At 43.4% G+C, this 18,633-nt stretch overlaps 1 protein-coding gene across 1 annotated transcript; it reads right to left on the bottom strand.

The window, feature by feature from the left end:
* smox (spermine oxidase) lies at window positions 1-13,083 on the bottom strand. Its single transcript, XM_047578693.1, has 7 exons — window positions 12,919-13,083; window positions 8,295-8,529; window positions 7,040-7,266; window positions 5,074-5,247; window positions 3,589-4,333; window positions 1,917-2,077; window positions 1-566 (listed from the first exon to the last, which is right to left on the bottom strand). The coding sequence occupies exons 2-7, from the start codon at window positions 8,500-8,502 to the stop codon at window positions 414-416; spliced, it is 1,668 nt and encodes a 555-aa protein (XP_047434649.1). The 5' UTR covers window positions 8,503-8,529; window positions 12,919-13,083; the 3' UTR covers window positions 1-413.
* Window positions 13,084-18,633: the final 5,550 nt, after the last annotated feature.

Genomic DNA, 18,633 nt, shown 5'->3' with positions numbered 1-18,633 from the left:
TTGGGTTATGATAGAACTTTTATTTTGTTAAAATTTTCTTAATTTTTTGTTTAGTATTTCCATTATTTCTGAAATAACATAGCAGTACGTACAGAAGGCACTTTACAAAAACAAGTTAAATTACAGATGCTGTTATTATAAACATTAAATTACTGATTTTTAAAAAATGAACAACATACCGGCAGAATGATAAAGACGAGAAATGACAGCACCATTGGCAACATCTGAACAGTACAACTCAAATAAAATTTAGCATGATTCAAATCTACAGTACAATAGAAACAATACTCATTTGTTATCAGCGTAATAATAATGCCCGAGCTATGCCTTTAAGTATAACTTAATCATCGAGATAAAAAGCTTTAACTCAACAGTTTTTGTATTCGTTCACTAGTCAGAGGTTCAGGTTTATTTTATATATTAGGCTTTGTGGTTTCCGCCTTATGTAAATCCCGGTACATCTCTGCCAGGAGAGTGGCCTCTCTCTGTCCTGACAGCAAAGCACCATGGGTAGTGGAATAGTATTTTCTGTGGGTGGCCTCTCCGGCAAACAGGACCTGTAGGGGCTGCGCAGAGAGGAGAGGAGAGGAGAGGAGAGGGGAGAGAAGAGAAGGACAATGAGGCGAGGGGAAATGAAAAGAGATTTGACAGATGAAAACCAGACTCAAAACAACATCCGTCAATGTCATCCTGACATATTTTTGGCCCATCTTCTGCAGCGCCGTTTTCTATTTCTGATTCCCTTGTTAGCGCTCCTCATGTAGGAGGCTACAGTGACTTCCCTGAGGGCTTGTGATTTCGTTTTGACAGCCTCGGCAGAAGGGTCATGCCGTTCCTTCGGCGGTGTCAAGTGAGCATACAGAGCCCCCACCCCCCCGCCCCCCACCCCCGCACTCCTCGTCCCCCGCTCCCCTTCACCCAGCTCGCATCAGGTTGCAGAGCCTATTCTGCAGACCTGGAATCAGCATTCATAACCCTCCTGACACCAGCTGCTCTACATTATGCCGGGGTGTGAAATGGCAGTGATGACACTGCCACATTAGCCAGATGCTGTCCGGGTTCGGCAGCGATTGTAAATAAACTAACGTGCAGCGACGGCGACGGTACAGCTGGGGAGGTACAGTAGCTACGTCCCCGATTTCTACAGCCGTGGAAGAGTTCAGCGAATGGCGTGCGTGCAATACGACTAAAATAATACAATATTTGAGAGCAATAAACCTCCTGAAAACTGCAAATTTTAATTTCTTTCAAATGAAATGAGGGGAAATTGAGCATACAGCGCGAGGCATAAAATAACGAAGCAATAAAGTTGTTCCAGGAAAAAATACTCTACATGTCGCAGCAGAAAGCTAATGTCAGAATAATTGTCAAGGAACTAATTTTCCCCCAAATGAAAGGCATAGTTCCCCAGGGAACTTCTTATAAAACTTTCACGATGCTAATAAAGAAGTATTTTTAGCACAAGTCAGTCTCATAGCATGGGAATAGAGTTGTTTTCATACACCGATCACATCGTGTAGGTCCCCAGTGATGTCGAGCTCTAGGATGTTGGTCCTGGGAGCCTTTTGATGGTACGGGTCCTACAGGGGCCTCTGTGTCAGATTAGTTTGTGATGTCGGATCAACATCTTGGGCTATTTTTTTATGCTTTTTAGCTGCGCTGTCCTGTTGGGGACGGCTGGTGCCTTTGGTGGATACCTGTCAGTAACATCATGAACACATGTGTCCCAGCAGAACACTACACTGTAACGTGATGAGTGGTGTCTGTGGTTTTAAAGTCAGACTTGTGTTGGTGGACAAAATTCACGTGAGAGGCAGTGCATTCGGCCTGACAATCAGTTATAGTGTAGCTGTTGTGTGTCCTTGTTGCGATTGTGTCCGCCCTCTGTGCTTTGTTTAGTCTTGTGGTTCTCTTACTGGAGCCTTGGTGCTGTTGGCGTAAGGCAGGGGCATGGCCAGCCTCTCGCAGTCCTCGCCGCTGGATCCGACCCGGGTGAAGGAGTAGGAGCCTCGGATGTACGGGTTGCTGCCCCACGAGGAGCGCAGGACACGCCGCGGCTTTGGAATGTCAGGGTTCCCTGTGGACGGAGAGGCGGACGGGAAGACAGTCAGCGGACGTGGACGGTGAGTGGAGACATTCAAACCTTTATGACAGTGTCTATAGCCACATTAGCATCTCTTTTAGCATGTCTGCTAGCACGCTCACTACGCTAACGCTAACAAGGTGAGCAGATATAACGTTTACCCCGTTAGCATGATTAGCAGCAAATAGAAACTATAGCTCAGAATGACGGATAATATCATCGGATTAGAGATTTATGTGTTTGACCATGAACTGAATATTTAAAAATAATATTTCCGTCCTGAGGATGGCACTAGATGAAATGTCAGAGGAACTATTTTATTACAAACTATCACCTGAAGACCATGAGAAACATTTAGGTGAGGATTTTTTGATATTTAGAGTTTTTTTGAGGATACGTGGACGACTTGACCTGGGGGTGGCGCTACATGAAATGTGAGGAGATCACAGAAGTCAGCAGAATTGATCCCCTGAGGACCCGGTGGCTCAGCGCGATATTTAAATCTGCACCGAAGCAGCTGAAAGTCTGACGCTGACATTCCCAGGCTACTAGTAATACTGCCCGCACATCGCACATCGCACATCACAGTTTCTCCTGAAACGTGTCAGCTGTGGGCCCGAGCCTTTTGCCGGGACGCCCCGATCTGTCAACGCTAATCAAGTCGTGACCTTCTGTGAGCGGAGGGGCACCAGCTAGTCTATATGCAATTAATCAACAGTTGAGGGGATTAAACTTCTCTGACCCACATGAGGAATGTGTGGGTTAGCCTCCCTAGAGTTTGTATCTATACGAAGTCCACTGACCTCATCTCGAAGTGACAGTTACTGTCTCCACAGACACTATTTCTGGGACTTCTAATCTATTGCTGAAACAGAAAGCAACCCACACCTTACACTTCACCTTGTAATCACTTGATGTTGCAAGTTTTTTCCCCCTGTTGCACAATGCTCATCTCATTTATGCCTGCGATTGTGCCACAAGAAGGAGAGGGAGGGGTAGGGGGAGGGGTAGGGGAGGGCTTGGTCACACACAATCAACCAGTTTTACCGTAGCTCACTGAACACACCACCAGAAACCTGAGTCACTCAGTTGTAATTTTTTGTTTTCATTCGGAAACAGCTGCTTACGTCAAGCTCAAACTTATATCATTTCCTTTTTATGAAGCACAGTGACCCAACCCGAGTCCTGATTTGTATGAATCACTGAGCTGACAGTCTCAGCCTCCCGAGGCTCTTGTGTTTGATTTGAATAAACCATTTTTCATGGCGCTTAGGTCGACTTGATGTCTCTGTTTTATCGTCAGAAAATGAACAGAATTTAAGATCAGATTTGTGTTTATAACAGTTTGTCCCTACAAATCTTTTTTTCGTTTAAACAAAATAGGTAAAATGCAACGTTAATGTAAAACAAAGGTCTAATCCTCTATAAACCATCTATGCTGTAAAGTGCGTTTACGATGTGTGACATTTGAAACACTCTCGTTGTGCGTGTGTGCGTGCCCTGACCTGTGAAGCGCCTCAGCAGATCAGTGCAGGTCTCAGCCACTGTTTCGTCATCACAGCGCTCCATGTACAGCGCCTCTTGCCCACAGATCCAGCCGCTCAGCATGTGGCCGTAGCGCTCAGGTGGGTAGAGGACGTCGAAGCTGCAGATTTTCTTGTACCACAGCTCCTCCGGGTAGGCCAGCTGCTCCAGTTGCGCCTCATCCTCCCACACGAACTGGATGCTGTTGCACTCCGGGCTCCAGAACGGCTCCTCGAACTCTAAGAAGATCTTATCCGTGGTGCTGATGCCCAGCTTCTCGATGGCCAGCACCTTGTCCTCGGGCAGAGAGGGCGAGAACATGGCCTCGTGGTTCTGCTTCAGCACGCCGAGGGAGGTTGTGATGATCACATGGTCGGCCGTGATCCACTCCTCGTCCTCGCACTCCACGCAGATGGGGTGACCCAGGATCAGGGGGTCGTCGCGAGGTCTGCAGCCGTGGTTGTTGTCGTTGTGGTTGTTGTCCTGGTTGGTGTCGCTGCTCTTGGTGATCACCTCGTGGTGCTGGGCGGAGTAGTTCCAGTGGATGCAGCGGACAGCTTTGCTAAGGCAGATGGTGTTGGAAGGGATGTCCTGGGCCAGGAGCTCCACGATCTTCATAAAACCCTCGGGAATGACATAATGTGCACCGGGAATCTCCGTCCACTCCCCAAACTCACTCAGAGACACCTCATCCATACTGGGAGAGCTGCTCTCACAACTCTCCACCTGAAACGTGACGAGAATCCGGTCAGCAGCGCGTCAACGAATGGAGCGTAACCTGCTTATTAACTGGACCGCATTAGCTGCTGCACCCATCGCTAGTGCAAATGAACTCTGAGCAGCCTGTGAAACCCCTGCTCCGTGTCAACAAATCATCTCTGCAGCTACAGCCCCGGAGCAAGCGTCATTTAGCTAATTTAACATGCCGGGGACTTGTTTATTCAGAGGACACCTGTTTAAAAAAGCAAATTTAAAAAAGGGAACTGTAGCTCATTAGCTCATGAACCAGCGTGGTAGCAGGTACCCGGTGGCTAATGTGTCGCCGCCCTTCTCTGCCGCATTTCACAACACGCTTTATTTGCTGTGTGTGTGGGTGGAGGCATTTGGAGTGCGTTGCTTGTAAATTACAGTACGTCAGCGTCAACTGAGGTCTCAAGGAGCAGCACCTCCGGCTGTCAAATATGTTAGTGTGAACAAGCCGTGCTGATCTCCTCTATCAGTGAGTCGCTATGTACTCGCTAAAACAAGCTAAACCTGATTACTTGTCACTGGATGTCAGTATTTAATTCACATCTATTTATTGTCTTATTATGATGATTGGGGCCAGCAGGCAAACGCATCACACTGACTTTTGTAAACCAGCAACTTCCACACCACTTTTCCACACCTGATGATCACTCAAAGCATACTACCACCAAAATGAACCTTTCCAATGTGATATACTGCCAACAGACAGACACACACACCTTGAGGTACTGTTGAAGCATGGACAGTTTGAGCCTCTTGGTGCTCTCAGAGTCATCCGGATCCAACATGATCTTCTTGCGCACCACGTCTCGTGTAAAAACGCCAACACTGTTCTGGCTCTCGGCGCAAACCGGCTTCCCGTTCTGGAAGAACTCCTGAGTCAGCTCGTACACCTAAAAGGAGGACAACAGACGAAAGCGTCACTGAGAGGAGAAGGAAGAAAAAGAAGGATGTAAAGACAGCTGAGTGTGGTGAAACAAAAAGAAACCAGTTCTGCCCAGTTCAGGGCAGATCTGTTTGTTTGTTTGTCCGCGTTGTTGGTACTGTTTGCACGACCTTCATTGTCTGCGTAAGCTTTATTTAACTTTATGCTCAGACCCTTATGTCGTACGTAGTGTCTTGTATGTCGGTCCTGAAGGAACGTCCTCTAGTCTCACCATGTAACGCGACTCCTTGAAATGAAATGACAATAAAAAAAAGAACCTCTTTGACCTTTCACCTTTTCAGGGTTGATCAGTTCGATACTTTTCGGTGGTAAACACGAGGGAGAAGGAGAGGCGTCACAAGTCACAGCACATTCAAATATAAACGATGCCAAAGGCTACAAGTGCATCTCCTCAGGCGGAACGGGCAGCGCACAGTGGGAGCGGGCTGCTACGCCGACACCGTGGTGTGTTCAGGTGAAGCTGAACACCTTTTCCTCGAAGTCAAGGTAACACCAGTTATGCATCAACATGTGTCAAGTAAAAACATTCTTCAACTAAGCTAAATTATATTAACTCGAAAGAATCACTCTATCTCCTTGACTTTCAACACGCACTGTAGAGGCTGCACTTGTTCTGTGACAGCGAGCATTGTATTTTTCAGTTTGAGCCCGAGCTCTTTGAAGAAGAAGCAACACGAATTGATTTCATAGAATACACGATTAATCAGGAGATTAATATACAGTCTTGCTCGAGGCAGTAGCATATAGCAGCCACTCTGCTATCACAACCAGAAAGATGAGGACACCATCTGGGGCATTACTGACTATCGGCTCTGGTCCTCATCACTCTGCAGATTGTCCGTCAAAGCTGGATGATATTACACAGTGAGGTAAAGATGAGAACTCTGAACCGTGACGTCAAATTTTATATTACATCTTAGGCTCTTCTCGTGCCAGGTCGACCTTTTTTATACATGACGATCAAATGTGTTTGGGAGAGACTTTACGCGGTGTAAGAAAGACTTGTATGAGAAGACTTCAGGTCATTTTTCCTGCCACTGTGTCTCTGGAGCTGTGTGATTCCATTAGAAAGATTAATCACACGTCATAATCAGGATGCAAAAAAAAAAAAAAGAAAAAAAAAACAAACAAAAAAAATACCACTAACAGAATGAGAATGCCTTCTGTGTGTGCCATATACTTCCTTTGTAACTGCTTTTCCAGACGTGACCTACATACAGTAAATGACGAAAGCCGTGCTCTAACACAGGCTAGAAACGTACAGAGCAAACAGTGAAGTGAGAGGAAGATTTCATTGTTAAATCAGAAGTGCTTCTGAGATCACTCCACTTGATCAGCTCGAGATGGTTGCACTTTAACAGATGAGACTGAACATGATATGATGCTCTTTTCTAGCTTTAAGATAGAAGACAATTTTATTCCTCACTCCCTGACTGACTCATATGCAGCATCCAAGCCAAGGACTCCATGTTTTTAAGGTTAAATCGATCAGATAAAAGTGCAAATGCCTCGTGCATAGCTTTATGCACATTCATCCAAATTTAGCTTTACCGGTTCCCTTTGATCTCCATGAAAAGCACTGACTTTATATAATGCGGTTAAGCCTGCAGCGTGCGACTGCTTCCATACTCTGACACTGTGCAGACTGAACGCTGAGCATCCCTGTGCTCGTGCATATCCCCATTCGAGCGTGCAAATGTGCACTCATGTGTGCGTGTGCGCTCGTACGCCGCCCTCACCTCGTTGTACAGGTCGCTGAACTCCTCCACCAGGTCCTTGGGGATCCTCTTCCCGACGTTGGTCTGGTAGTGAGCCACACCATTCTTGGTGTACAGGCTGATGCGTCCCACACTCCTCTCGCTGTCTGTGGTGTGCTCCAGCAGCCCGTTGTCCTCCGCCAGGTGGTACACTGGGTTCCCATTGGCGCCATGTATCCAGGTTGCTCCAAGCTCCAAAGTCGCTTGTCCTACGGAAAAGAAAAAGGAACACAGATCAGCCTCAGACGGGAAAAAATAAAAAAAAAATGCTACAAAACATACGGCTCTGAGTGAATAAATATCTAAAGTCTGCTGGCTCGAGCACAATCACTTGAGTGTTAGGTAACTGGACAGTCCGAGAAGGAGGTCAACTCAATTAAAACACCGTAGCCGCAGAAGCCCACGGGAATGCTGTGAATTAAGCATTTTAGATTTAGCATAACCGCACACGACGACAGACTCGTACAGTGCGATTATACAACAGGCACGTCAACGTGCATATGCGTAACAGAGTCATCGGATCACATTAAAGTGCAGTATGCGTACATTTGAGGCCACGAGCAGCTGCTGCTCTCTGCGTGTTTGTTCTTGCCAGCAGAAAGATCAAGACAGAAGTCAGGGGAAGAGCAAATGTCTCCAGCGCGAGACCTGCTAAAGCGCTCATTCAGAAACCAGGGTTTTTTTTTCTTGGAACGAGCGTCTGATTAATTGTTTGAATTCAACCCGTTTGTGTAAAAGTAAGACTGACTGATGAGACAGACGAGAAGTAAATGTGATCGGTACATGCAGTACTAATCCTAGTTAATAAGATTTCATGCATACAAACAGATGTGCTGTTTCTGCACATTTAGTCAAAAGATTCTTTGTTTATACGTCAAATAGCACAACAATTTAATTGTCATTAGGAAGAGATGTCTCTAATGTTAAGAAAACTGCCACTGGAGAGATATTGGCTTTATACAGAAACCTAAATGATATGATAAGTATAATAACACTCATATATGCTGTATATCTGACAATTAAGCGTTAAGTTTATAAGGCAAACTGTGGTTATAGGACGGTGAGAGAGTAACCCAGGTCACTCGCTCACTGGTACATTTAATGACTAGAAGATGTGGGAAAGTCCTGGTTTCATTACAGTGGGTCTAACAGACATCTGACCAAATACAGGCTACGCTGTAACTGCCTGTAACTCGTCAAAGTTCAAGGGTAACAGAATGACTGAACATCCTCTCACCGTGCCGAACACTCTGAACTCTCCCGCCGATGTGGTCTGACGCCTCTAGGACCGTGACATCCGTGAAGCCGTTTCTCAGTAGGACCCTAGTTGCAGCAAGGCCAGCCAAGCCGGCACCAATCACTACTATTCGAGGCTGCCGATGAGTGCGTAAGCCGCTACTAAGAGGATCATCAGTGCTGTCTGAGGAAATTTCACAACTTTGCATGCCGTCCAAAATCCTCTCCAATGGCGTCTGTGGACAAAATGAGGCGAGTTAGACATGTCACCAACGGCGACGTGAATGCGTTTTAATGTCGAGTGAAGGACATGCTCAAGAATCAAGAGCATGATCTTGACTTAAGCACTTGTGATTATCACAGCTGGCTGCCAAATCTTAATTCGCTAAAACTGCCACCACTTCTATCTGCTAGCAGGTAGGACGTCTTGTGCGGTACAATAAAAAGTTCAGGGCAAACTCAAGTCAAGAAGCAAAGTCTGGGCTTGTTTTTTTAAAACCTACGTTTGTTTGGCTAGACTTAACCGTTTAAACCCACTTTTATGACCCGTACACCTACAGTCTGAACACGTAGTTTGGTGTCTTTGGAGCGCCGCTGCCTCGCGCCGCTAATTGAGAGCTCACGACAAAAACCTCTTTCATAGCCGACGAGTGGCGCTTATCGGCATTCCCCCGTATATGACCCACGTTTACAGCTGTGTTTATGGCCGTGATCAACTTAATCCACACTCTTCTTTCCATGACATGTTTACATTGTCCTCTCCGCCCGCCGCGTGTTGCTGTTTATTGAGCCAAATTAGAAGTATTGAGGCAGCCCTGTTATTTCCCTCAGAGAGTAGACAAACAGGGAGGATTTCTTATTACAGTCCGTGTGATGATAGGGAAGCCGCCCGTGTTTAAACTTAATAAAGGATACACTGAGGCGGTTTTGTTCCGCTAACTCTGGATGTATGGACAGCTGTGTGTGAGAGTAACACAGTGGGAGTCTGTACAGAGGACATTCCTCTGAACCCAGTAACAAAATGTACAGAACATAAAGCAGAAGCTATGAATAGAGTGAACGATCTAATCAGTGGGATCTGTTGTCCTTACATTTTTGTAGGAAATACACAGTCTAGCACAAAGACTTCATTACATATCCAACTCCGTCATGTGTGCTTACGAGTCACTCTGTTACAGGAAAACGTATGACGTCATGCGTTCACTTCCCAAGTATCTGCAGTGTTTGTACAACAAGCACAGAATGCTCTGAGATCTTTTTTGTTTTTTTTTTTAACTTTGATTCAACTTTGGCTTTGTAGAAACTGTGCTGTAAGGAAGTTGTCAAGGGTGAGTCACCTGACCTGAGCAAGAGGAAACCACAAGCCACCACTTCAAGAAAACATGAGTGCGTGTGTGTGTGTGTGTGTGTGTGTGAGCGACTGACTTCTGGTAAATGTGTGGAGGGCACTACAGGACGTCATGTAAGTCGCGATGAGCCTCGGTTCACCGCACCGGGCCTCGTGCGCAGATGTGGGTTAAACCTGCTAATCCTCGCGGGGTCAGCGAGTGACATCTGTCCTGACTTCAAGGCCCCCGTCCCGAATGTAGGTCGGATGCCGCTCAGATTTAATGATGGTGGGAAGATGTAACACAGGAGATGATGTGACTGGCGCTACACAAATGCCGCCTGCGTTCGTTCCTAATCAGCGAGCGCTGATTTCATCAAAACTGTGAAATGTCTCAATTTGAGATTGAGACAAATATGTCTTGCATGAACATTTCTGATCCATTAACAGTTAATGGCATAACTGTATTGTAATGTGAAATTTACAACTGCTGTGTGAGCAATCTCCCCATTCATGCAGCGCAGTCGTTGATGAGACTCGTGTCTGACTCACTCAGATGAAACACCATTCGTCCTAGTTTTGGACACACGTCTGCTGAAAGCTACAGGATCCCAGGGAATTGCTCGGTTAAGTGGCAAGTTAAGTCAAGTTTCATTTCCAGTTTCTTTCTCTGAAACTAATCTCACCAGTGAAGTCGGTATGTATGAAATCCCCCCCCCCCACAAAAAAAAACAAACAGTGTAACCCAGGTGCGAGACAGAATGATTCCCTGATTCCCTAAATCTAGTTCAGATGATATAACGTCAACATGAACAGACTCATCCTTGGGCTTCAGTGAACAGTAAAGGGTGGCGGTGGCTCACTCCACTTACATTCAGAACAATTACATGTTCATAAAAGATTCAGGTAAAATGACAGAGGGGGATAAATTGGTTTCTGTGGCTGTTTGTCAGCCTGAAGACTTAAACTGTGCTGCTATGTATGCAGTATGAACAGTACAAATGTGTTTTCTCATGCTTTTGTGCTTTTCCAATACGCTTTCCTTCTGCTGTTTGGGATGAACGTTGTTGGAGGACGGTCGTGTGTGGCGAAATAGAACCACGTGAAAAAGGAAGACGTGGAGCCTGATTGTCCGGTTTGATAAAAAATACGCGTTCCCAGGAAACTGTCTGATGGTAAAGCCGCACCTCTGGGATGTTACGCGCGTGTTTCGGGTATTGTTGTGTTCGGATAAATGACGCATTTGACTTTTTAAATATCTTAAAGCCCTGGATTAGAAAAGTGTCTGTGACGTAACCCATAGGATTCTTGATGAGCTGTTCATTTTAATCGTTATGTTACATAAAAGTGTACGACTGTCTATTATTAAAGATAGTACAGTTACAAATCCAGTGTAGGTTTTTACTGTTTGATAGTTTCAGTTCGGTGCGATGCAATCCTCTCTGTTTCTCAATTGTGAAACATTTAAAACGCAACATCTTCTTGTTTCAAAGCTCTGTATTATAGAGTTATAGATTCAGAATAATGACATAAAATCCTCTTCCTCCCAGAATTAAAACAAACATAATTTCAAATGAATGTATCTTGATCACTTCACAACAGATTGTGCATCCCTCAGTGGTTGCTTGTAATTCCATGGCTGGTCAATACACCCGCCACATGTCACCGCTTTACACCGCCACCGCAGATTAATGTGTGGGCTGGCCTTGGGATGGGGTGGGGTGGGGTGAGGAGGAGGAGGAAGAGGAGGAGGAGGAGGAGGAGGAGGAGGAGGATGGGGCTAACACTGACCTAGAAATTGCAATTTACAGCACAGCAACTCTGCTGGTGGACCTTCCTTTAAAGATCAGGACCAGGCCTGAGCAGAAATGACTGCGTTGTCTGGGCTCTTGCCTCTGATCTTTACCATTTTCCTCTCCCATTTGCTCTAAGTGTGGACAGATGTGAGTGTGGACACAGCTGGAAAGACCTACGTCCACAGACGTCTGCATTTCCTCTATCGGTCCCATGTGAGTATCAGCATGGAAACCAGCATTTCTAGATCCCCAAATGAAAAAAAAAAAGAAAAAAAAACGGTGTGTAGCGAGAAGGCTTTGTGCCAAAGGCCAGACATTCCACACTTCTCTCCCAGCTCTGATTTTCCCAAGCCGGGATGATGAAGTGGAAGTACCACAAACGCTAACCTCACCACTGTGCTACTGTACACTGCTCCGGTGGATCCCTTGATAAAGGGAACAGTGCCCTTAGAGACTATTGTAGTACAAGGAAATCAGTGACTGAAATCAGTGACAATACATTCAGTCAGAGATACAGTGATGACATCTAAATGATCAAAACTGACACAAAAGTGGACATAGAAGGAAAAACTGAGATCCAGACTGAAATAGGAATAAACTCACCCTCAACTCTCAAGTCTTGAAATAGACAAATAAAGGAACCATTTCCCAGTTGTTCTAACTTAGTTGTACATTTTCATTTCTGTAAAACAGTTACAACAGTAAACACGTTTGAAAGTGTGGACGAAGTGAAACACCAGCTGTAGAGGTTTAATCCTGAACATTTGTCAGGCTTTCACTATTAGAATATAACTGAGCGTTGGTGAATGAAACAAAGTCTGACGGCTGAGGTAGCAACCGGGGCCAAAAACACAGCGATCAAATATAAATTAAAAGAAAGAAAAAAAGGTCACAGAGGAAACCAGAGCCCTTTGATGTGTTTCATGTCAGCCTATACTGTGCTGCCTGGAACAGCTGTGCAGTAAAAGCCTTTATGCTGCTGCTGCTGCCACGTATAAGCTGTGATGCCAAAGTGGCAGCAGTTTGAAACCAAGCACACAACTTTACTTCTGACAGAAATCTACATGGGGTGGGAGAAAAAAAAACAACACGATGCGCAATTTAAAAGCAGGACAATATAAAGCGAGACACGCACATTTTCCACATTATTCCACGGAGCAGTTTGTCCCGTTAAACCCACGCACCGTTTATCATACACTAGTGTAAATAACCTCGTCTGACCTGACATGTCCTCGGCGCGCGTGTATAGGCTGCTTTTATTTTTAATTTTTTTCATCATTTTCGTATCAAAACAAAACAACTGGGTCATATCTGCTTTAATGTGTGGACGCGGCGGTGCGCAGCCGCTAAGTGGACTACTTCAGTAAATAATCTGTTGTCACAGTATGTGCAGCCATATGTACTAACACTGCCTGTCCCTCCGCTCAACATTTGCCTCACTCGCACATCACCCACCGCTGAATAACAGTTCAATGTGGTTGTCTAGTAGCGCGACTCGTTACCTGACTCTCTTGGTCTTCACGGGGTTTTTCTCTCAAAAAAACAAAAACAAAACAACCTCAGAGTGCTCCGCTCTCCTTTGTGCTGTTTTCCCTCAGACCGGCTCCGCTTTGTATTTATGCCTGGAAACCAGAAGCAGCCAGTTTCTCTCCGTGGCGCCGCCTCCTCATTAATTATACATGAGATGCGATGACGCCAGAGACCAGCCCTCCGCTGAGTAGCCTGCCGTCATACGGGGACACACGCGAGACACACAAAGCACACGCACACACATTCGTATTTTTTTCTTTTTTTTCAAAGGATTTTCCTTTATCCTAACCGTCTTCACTAAGTGTCTGGCCCTAACCCACCACACACTTTCAAAAATTTCAAAAATTCAATAACACATACACAGATCAGCCACAACATTAAAACCGCTGTCAGGAGTGAAGTGAATAACCTTGACCATCTTGTGACAATTAAATGTTTTGCTTGGAAACCTTTGGACCTGGCATTCGTGCGGACGTTACTCAAAGTGACATCATTTTTTTCTCGCAGCTTGTTTTACACCATTTGTTTGATTGTTTTATATTTTCCCCCTTAAACACCCCACTGTTGTACATTAAAATTGAAATTAATATTTGAACCTGTGTGTTATTAGAATAGCTTAACATTGAAAGCAAAATGATATTAATAATTTATATTTATAAATAGCACTAGGCCGAGTTTAATATAGAACACAGAATTTAATCTCCCCATCAGTTTGAGGGTCCTTGGCCTGAAAAATGCTGAAGTCCCCTGTTCTAGACACATCAACAGGGATGGACAGTTTCCTCCTGTGGCATCCAGCAACTATTCTGCGATTGGTCAGAAATTGGGCGTGGTTGAAAGTTCAGAAAAATGGAAATGCTAACGGCCGCTCTGAGAGCTCCCAGTGTGACGCAGTGTGACTGCAAATATCGTCTGGGTAGAGAGGAGCATACTGTATGTGGGTGAATACTGAAACTGGCCAACATCAGAAAATAATAAGAGTGCCAGTCATCGTCCATATCCTGCATCTCCCACAATGCTTAGCAGGTGTGGTGTATGCTGTAGTGAGAGGGCCCTATGAGGGACTTTCACATAAAGTGAATCATCTGACCAGAGCTAACTGTTTTCTGGTTCCCACAGTTCTTGGGTAACAACAAATTTCTCGTTTTTCGCAGATTATGTAACAAGCTTTACACATGTACCACACACCTAGGCCTCAGGAGGTCATATATGCCTTATGTCTTATCAGTGTGCTATCAGTCAAAGCAAAAGTAATAAACTAAAAATTAATTTCTATTAAATTTTATTTGCATAGTGTCAGTTACAATGCAAACTGTCTTAAAATGTAGGTAAGAGACAGAAAAAGTGGAGTAACACAGCAGTATTTGCATCACTTTGTATGTGACGCAACAGTAATACTTGGAAAGGAAGACATAAGTTGAGTCACTGAGCATTAGGGAGGAAACTGGTTTGATCTTTGGCAGTAGTAGTAACTTGTTTTGAATGTCTGTCTTTTTGTATAAAATAGTAATAGAGTAATGCAACAGCAATGTCATGAATACACGCTATGCATAAGGCAAGGGTCAACAAATGACAATGTGTGACAAGGTGACATTCTGTCAGATATCCTGTTCATTTCCTGGAACAAGAGGATCGAGCTGGTTTAGACAGCATCACTGTATGGTTCAGAGAAGATGACTCAACATCGGGCATGCAAAGAAAACAGCACCTGAGGATGCAGATGACTGCCCATGGGTGAAGTTCTTAAAAAAAAAAACTTACGAAGGCCTGCCCTGATAATGAAAGTTAACAACAAACACTTAGTAAAAGAGTCAACCCCAAACTTACAACCTGCTGCAAACACCAACATTGTGCAAATGTAAATATGTTATTTCACATTTGAAAATACATAATCAACCTTGTTTTGTGTATATTGTGCTTTGCTCTTTTTTTCTTTAAAAGTGCCTTTTCCATATTATGCTGCTCATGCATGCTTTAAATCGCTACAAGTACAAATGTTGTTAAAAAAAAAAGAATCCAAGTACGAGGATAATGATGAAGCTCTTTTGAGTGTGGTTTGTATCTCAAAGACTCATAGTACCTAAAACCAGTACGCAAGTAAAGAACCACCAATGGAACGAGAACTGTAGTAACAAGCAGTGACGATTTTGGTTAGGAAATTCTGGTGGGGCCATGCAGGAAAATCTTATAATGCAATCCAGAAATACCATGATCAATACACTCATGACAAAACAAAACACATAAAAAAAATAAAAATAAAAAAAAAGAGAAGCCTGAGAAAACCCATTCAGAAAGGGCCGAGTCGAACCCGGACCTTCCAAGCTCAGAGACATTAGTACTAACCACCATACCACTGTGCCAATCTGACAACATAATATCGTCTATATCTATATCAAATACTCAAGATTGAAAAAATAACGTGACAACAACAACAAAAAAACAAACAAAACTAAAGTAAAATAAATTAGACTCACCAGCACCTTTTGATGGGCTCTGAGTTAACCAAATTTTCTGCTTAAACCCCTCCTGGTTGAATGACCTAGTTTTGTCTTCTCCATCTTGAGAAATTATTAAATCCTTCAGTAGATGTGTTGCCAAACCTGATTCAAAACCAGTCTGTGACTAAAAAAATGAGATTTGGAGATCATCTGGGGCAAAATGAAAACAAATCAAAAGTCAGGCTCAGGTGTATCTTGGTAGTAAAAATATTGTTCTGTCGGAACAAAATATAAAAAAGGGAGGACTGAGACTGAGTACTGAGTAGGAACCATGAAAGTTACTTGGATAAGTGGCAAAACATCATCCAACCAGTTGACCTACTTTCATCTTTTTTGGATACTGAGTAGGACTAAAAATGTGACTTGGTGTAAAAAGAAATTGATCAAGTATAACCCCCTAATGCATCTCATTTCTACTAGCACCTTGTAAAGTAATCTGACTTTATGTTTTGAATGGAAAATAATGTTTAAAAGCACCTCAAAGCTAATAGCTATCAGATAAGTAACTTAGTAGGTACAAGTTCCTTAAAACCTGGATCTGTAAATATACAGAACCCACCGGTAGTCACATTTCCACCACTGATAACTACATACTATCTCGAACATGTATCGTCCTTGATAAACAGCAATATGAAAATAATTAAAAACCAGAACAAAAAATCTGTCGGTTGTAACATTGACAGATCAGGAGTCTGATAAACCATGACATTAATTTCACTATACACTTCAGTGTACTGAAAATGTAACCCAGTGTGCAAAGACCTCATCGTACCATCCTAACATATCACTTCACTCTCAAAGTGCAGGTTTACTTTATTGGCACTAGCTTCCAGATTGATTTCAAGAAGCAGACACCCTCTCTGCTTTTCAGGTTAGGCTTAAAAATTTCTTTTGTTATGGAAGAGTATTAGGGACACCAAAAAAAAAATAGAGGAGGTAGATTTTTTTTCACCGTGCACCTCCAGGAAAAAGTCGACATGTCATAAAGAAGACCTTCAAACCAGCAGTACCGTATATGTATGGTACCACCAATACTCCGTGGAAGAGTATTGAGCCTTAATTAATAATTAATATCAAGAATTTAAAATTGTATTGTGATTTTTTTTTTTCAGTTATATTGCTGATATATTATATTGGACTGTCGCATGTCAACAGTGGCCTGGATATTGTCACACCCTGTTGCCTTGTCTGCTGAGGGAGGGACGTAAACTCCAAGGCTCAGGAACTTGTCCCTATCCTCCCATAAAGTCCTGAAGCTGATATGAAAAAATCAAAAGTCAAAACAAAAAATCTTACAGACACTAAAACAAACAAATGTTTACAGGACGGAGAGACATTTATTTTCTCATCCATTTCCAAAACAGTAATCTAAATCAGATTACCAAAATCAATAATAACCAAACATGACCAAAGATTTTCATACAAGAAAAATCTTATTTGTTCAGATGGTGTTTGGGAAAAAGAGCCGTCTCAGTGACAAGACAGTGTATTTTAAATTGATGACTTCGCCTGTGGTGGACTTGTCGTCGGGCAGGGTCTTCCTCAGGAAGAAGGAGATGTTTATTTTACCCCCCCTCCCAGCTGTTTTTGGTCCACAGGTCCAAACCCATAAATCAACAGGAAATCATGCGGATGATTCAGTGGTGTGGCGCACCTCTCGGATGTCATCAACCTTTGTGTGTGTTCGAAACAATAATAGCCGAAGTTCATCGTGTAGGTTGCCTCCCTTCCTGTGCTCTGTCTGTGTTTTGTCAAAAGAAGGAAGTTTGCCTGACAGTCATCTGAATAATCAGCAGAAACTTCCAAATTTAAAAAGAAAACCAGATTCTTTCTAAATGCTATAAAAATTAATTGAGGAAGCAGTAAGGATTGCAATATAAAAATGACAGATTTATAGAAAATGATTCTGACTGGTCACTGAGGTCACACTGGGTGTGTTACTGGGACTAAAAACTATAACTGTGTTCCTAACTGTTTAGAGAAAACTCTGAAGCAGGAAGACACAATTTTAACAAAATCTAATTAAACAGTTAAATAAATCAACACAATCTGAAAATTAAAATTAAAGATAAACCGTGCAGAGACATGGAGACTTGGTTTGACAACCTCCGTACACTGCAACCTGATACAGCACTGGTATCCAGGTCACGGAAAATCCCAAAACAAAGCTAAAACAAAAGCAAGTGGACCTGTTTGAGTTTTGTTGTAGATCGTGTCGTCCTGTTTTTGTCCAATGAAAGGTACTTCAACAATCCTTTACTGACCAGAAACTCGAGCCTCACGGTCTTTCCCGTTCCACACCTTGAGTTTGGAGTTTCTAGCATTGTTCCACATTTGTTATGACTAAGAAACATGTTTGAACCAATGGAGGCAGCTAAATTTGGCCAAATAAATGACAATGTAACAAAACTTCGTCTAACACAAATATGATAGCTGTCAAACTGTCATACTTCTTTCCCTAAAAATGACTTTAGTATTGTAGTATTAATATCCTTAGTTGGAGTCTTGTCAAGAAAGCATCAGCATTTTTGATGGAAGTAACTATCTGACATGTGTGCTCATTGTTTAATTGGGTCTGTTAGTCGTCCCTGCTAAGTTGTATGGTTGATATTTTGAATTTTTAAATGCTGGGGTTGCTCACACTTTGGATGAAATGACTTCAACTTTCAGTCTCAGGCTCTACAAATCAACACAATCAACCTTGACGTTAACCACCAGTTGCAACACCCCAAGTGTCTTCCAAGTGTGAAATCTGTGAGCAATTTACCATATTTGATGGTAACATTGTATCTCTGTGCTGTTTATAAAAGTTGAATGTAAATTCCTTCTCCAAGCATTGCCTTTCACCTCAACTTTGAATGCTTCTGACTGCCAAAGTGGATGAACAGCACAGAGGCAATCACAATGTGGTCTTCATTTGTACTAAAACAAGGTTCAACTCACTTGCTTTTTCACCTCTGCACAGCTGACCAATGAGAACTTGATGCGATGACACAAATGTTGCATCATATGTTCCAGAAAGTTGGGGAGTTGGTCTCCTCAAGAATTTGGCCATCCAGCACGCCGGCTAATCATGTTACAATCTGTGAGCAATGAAATTTGCATCCGCCAGCAGTGTTTCACCCTGTGGGATGAAGCAACTTATACAACCATACAGATTCAACAGAGTGCAAAGTATTATTGCACATG

This window comes from Mugil cephalus, chromosome 2, assembly GCF_022458985.1.
Source record: "Mugil cephalus isolate CIBA_MC_2020 chromosome 2, CIBA_Mcephalus_1.1, whole genome shotgun sequence".
NCBI lineage: Eukaryota > Metazoa > Chordata > Actinopteri > Mugiliformes > Mugilidae > Mugil > Mugil cephalus.
The sequence above is the reverse complement of the archived record's forward strand: the minus strand, read 5'-3'. Positions and strand labels throughout refer to the sequence as shown.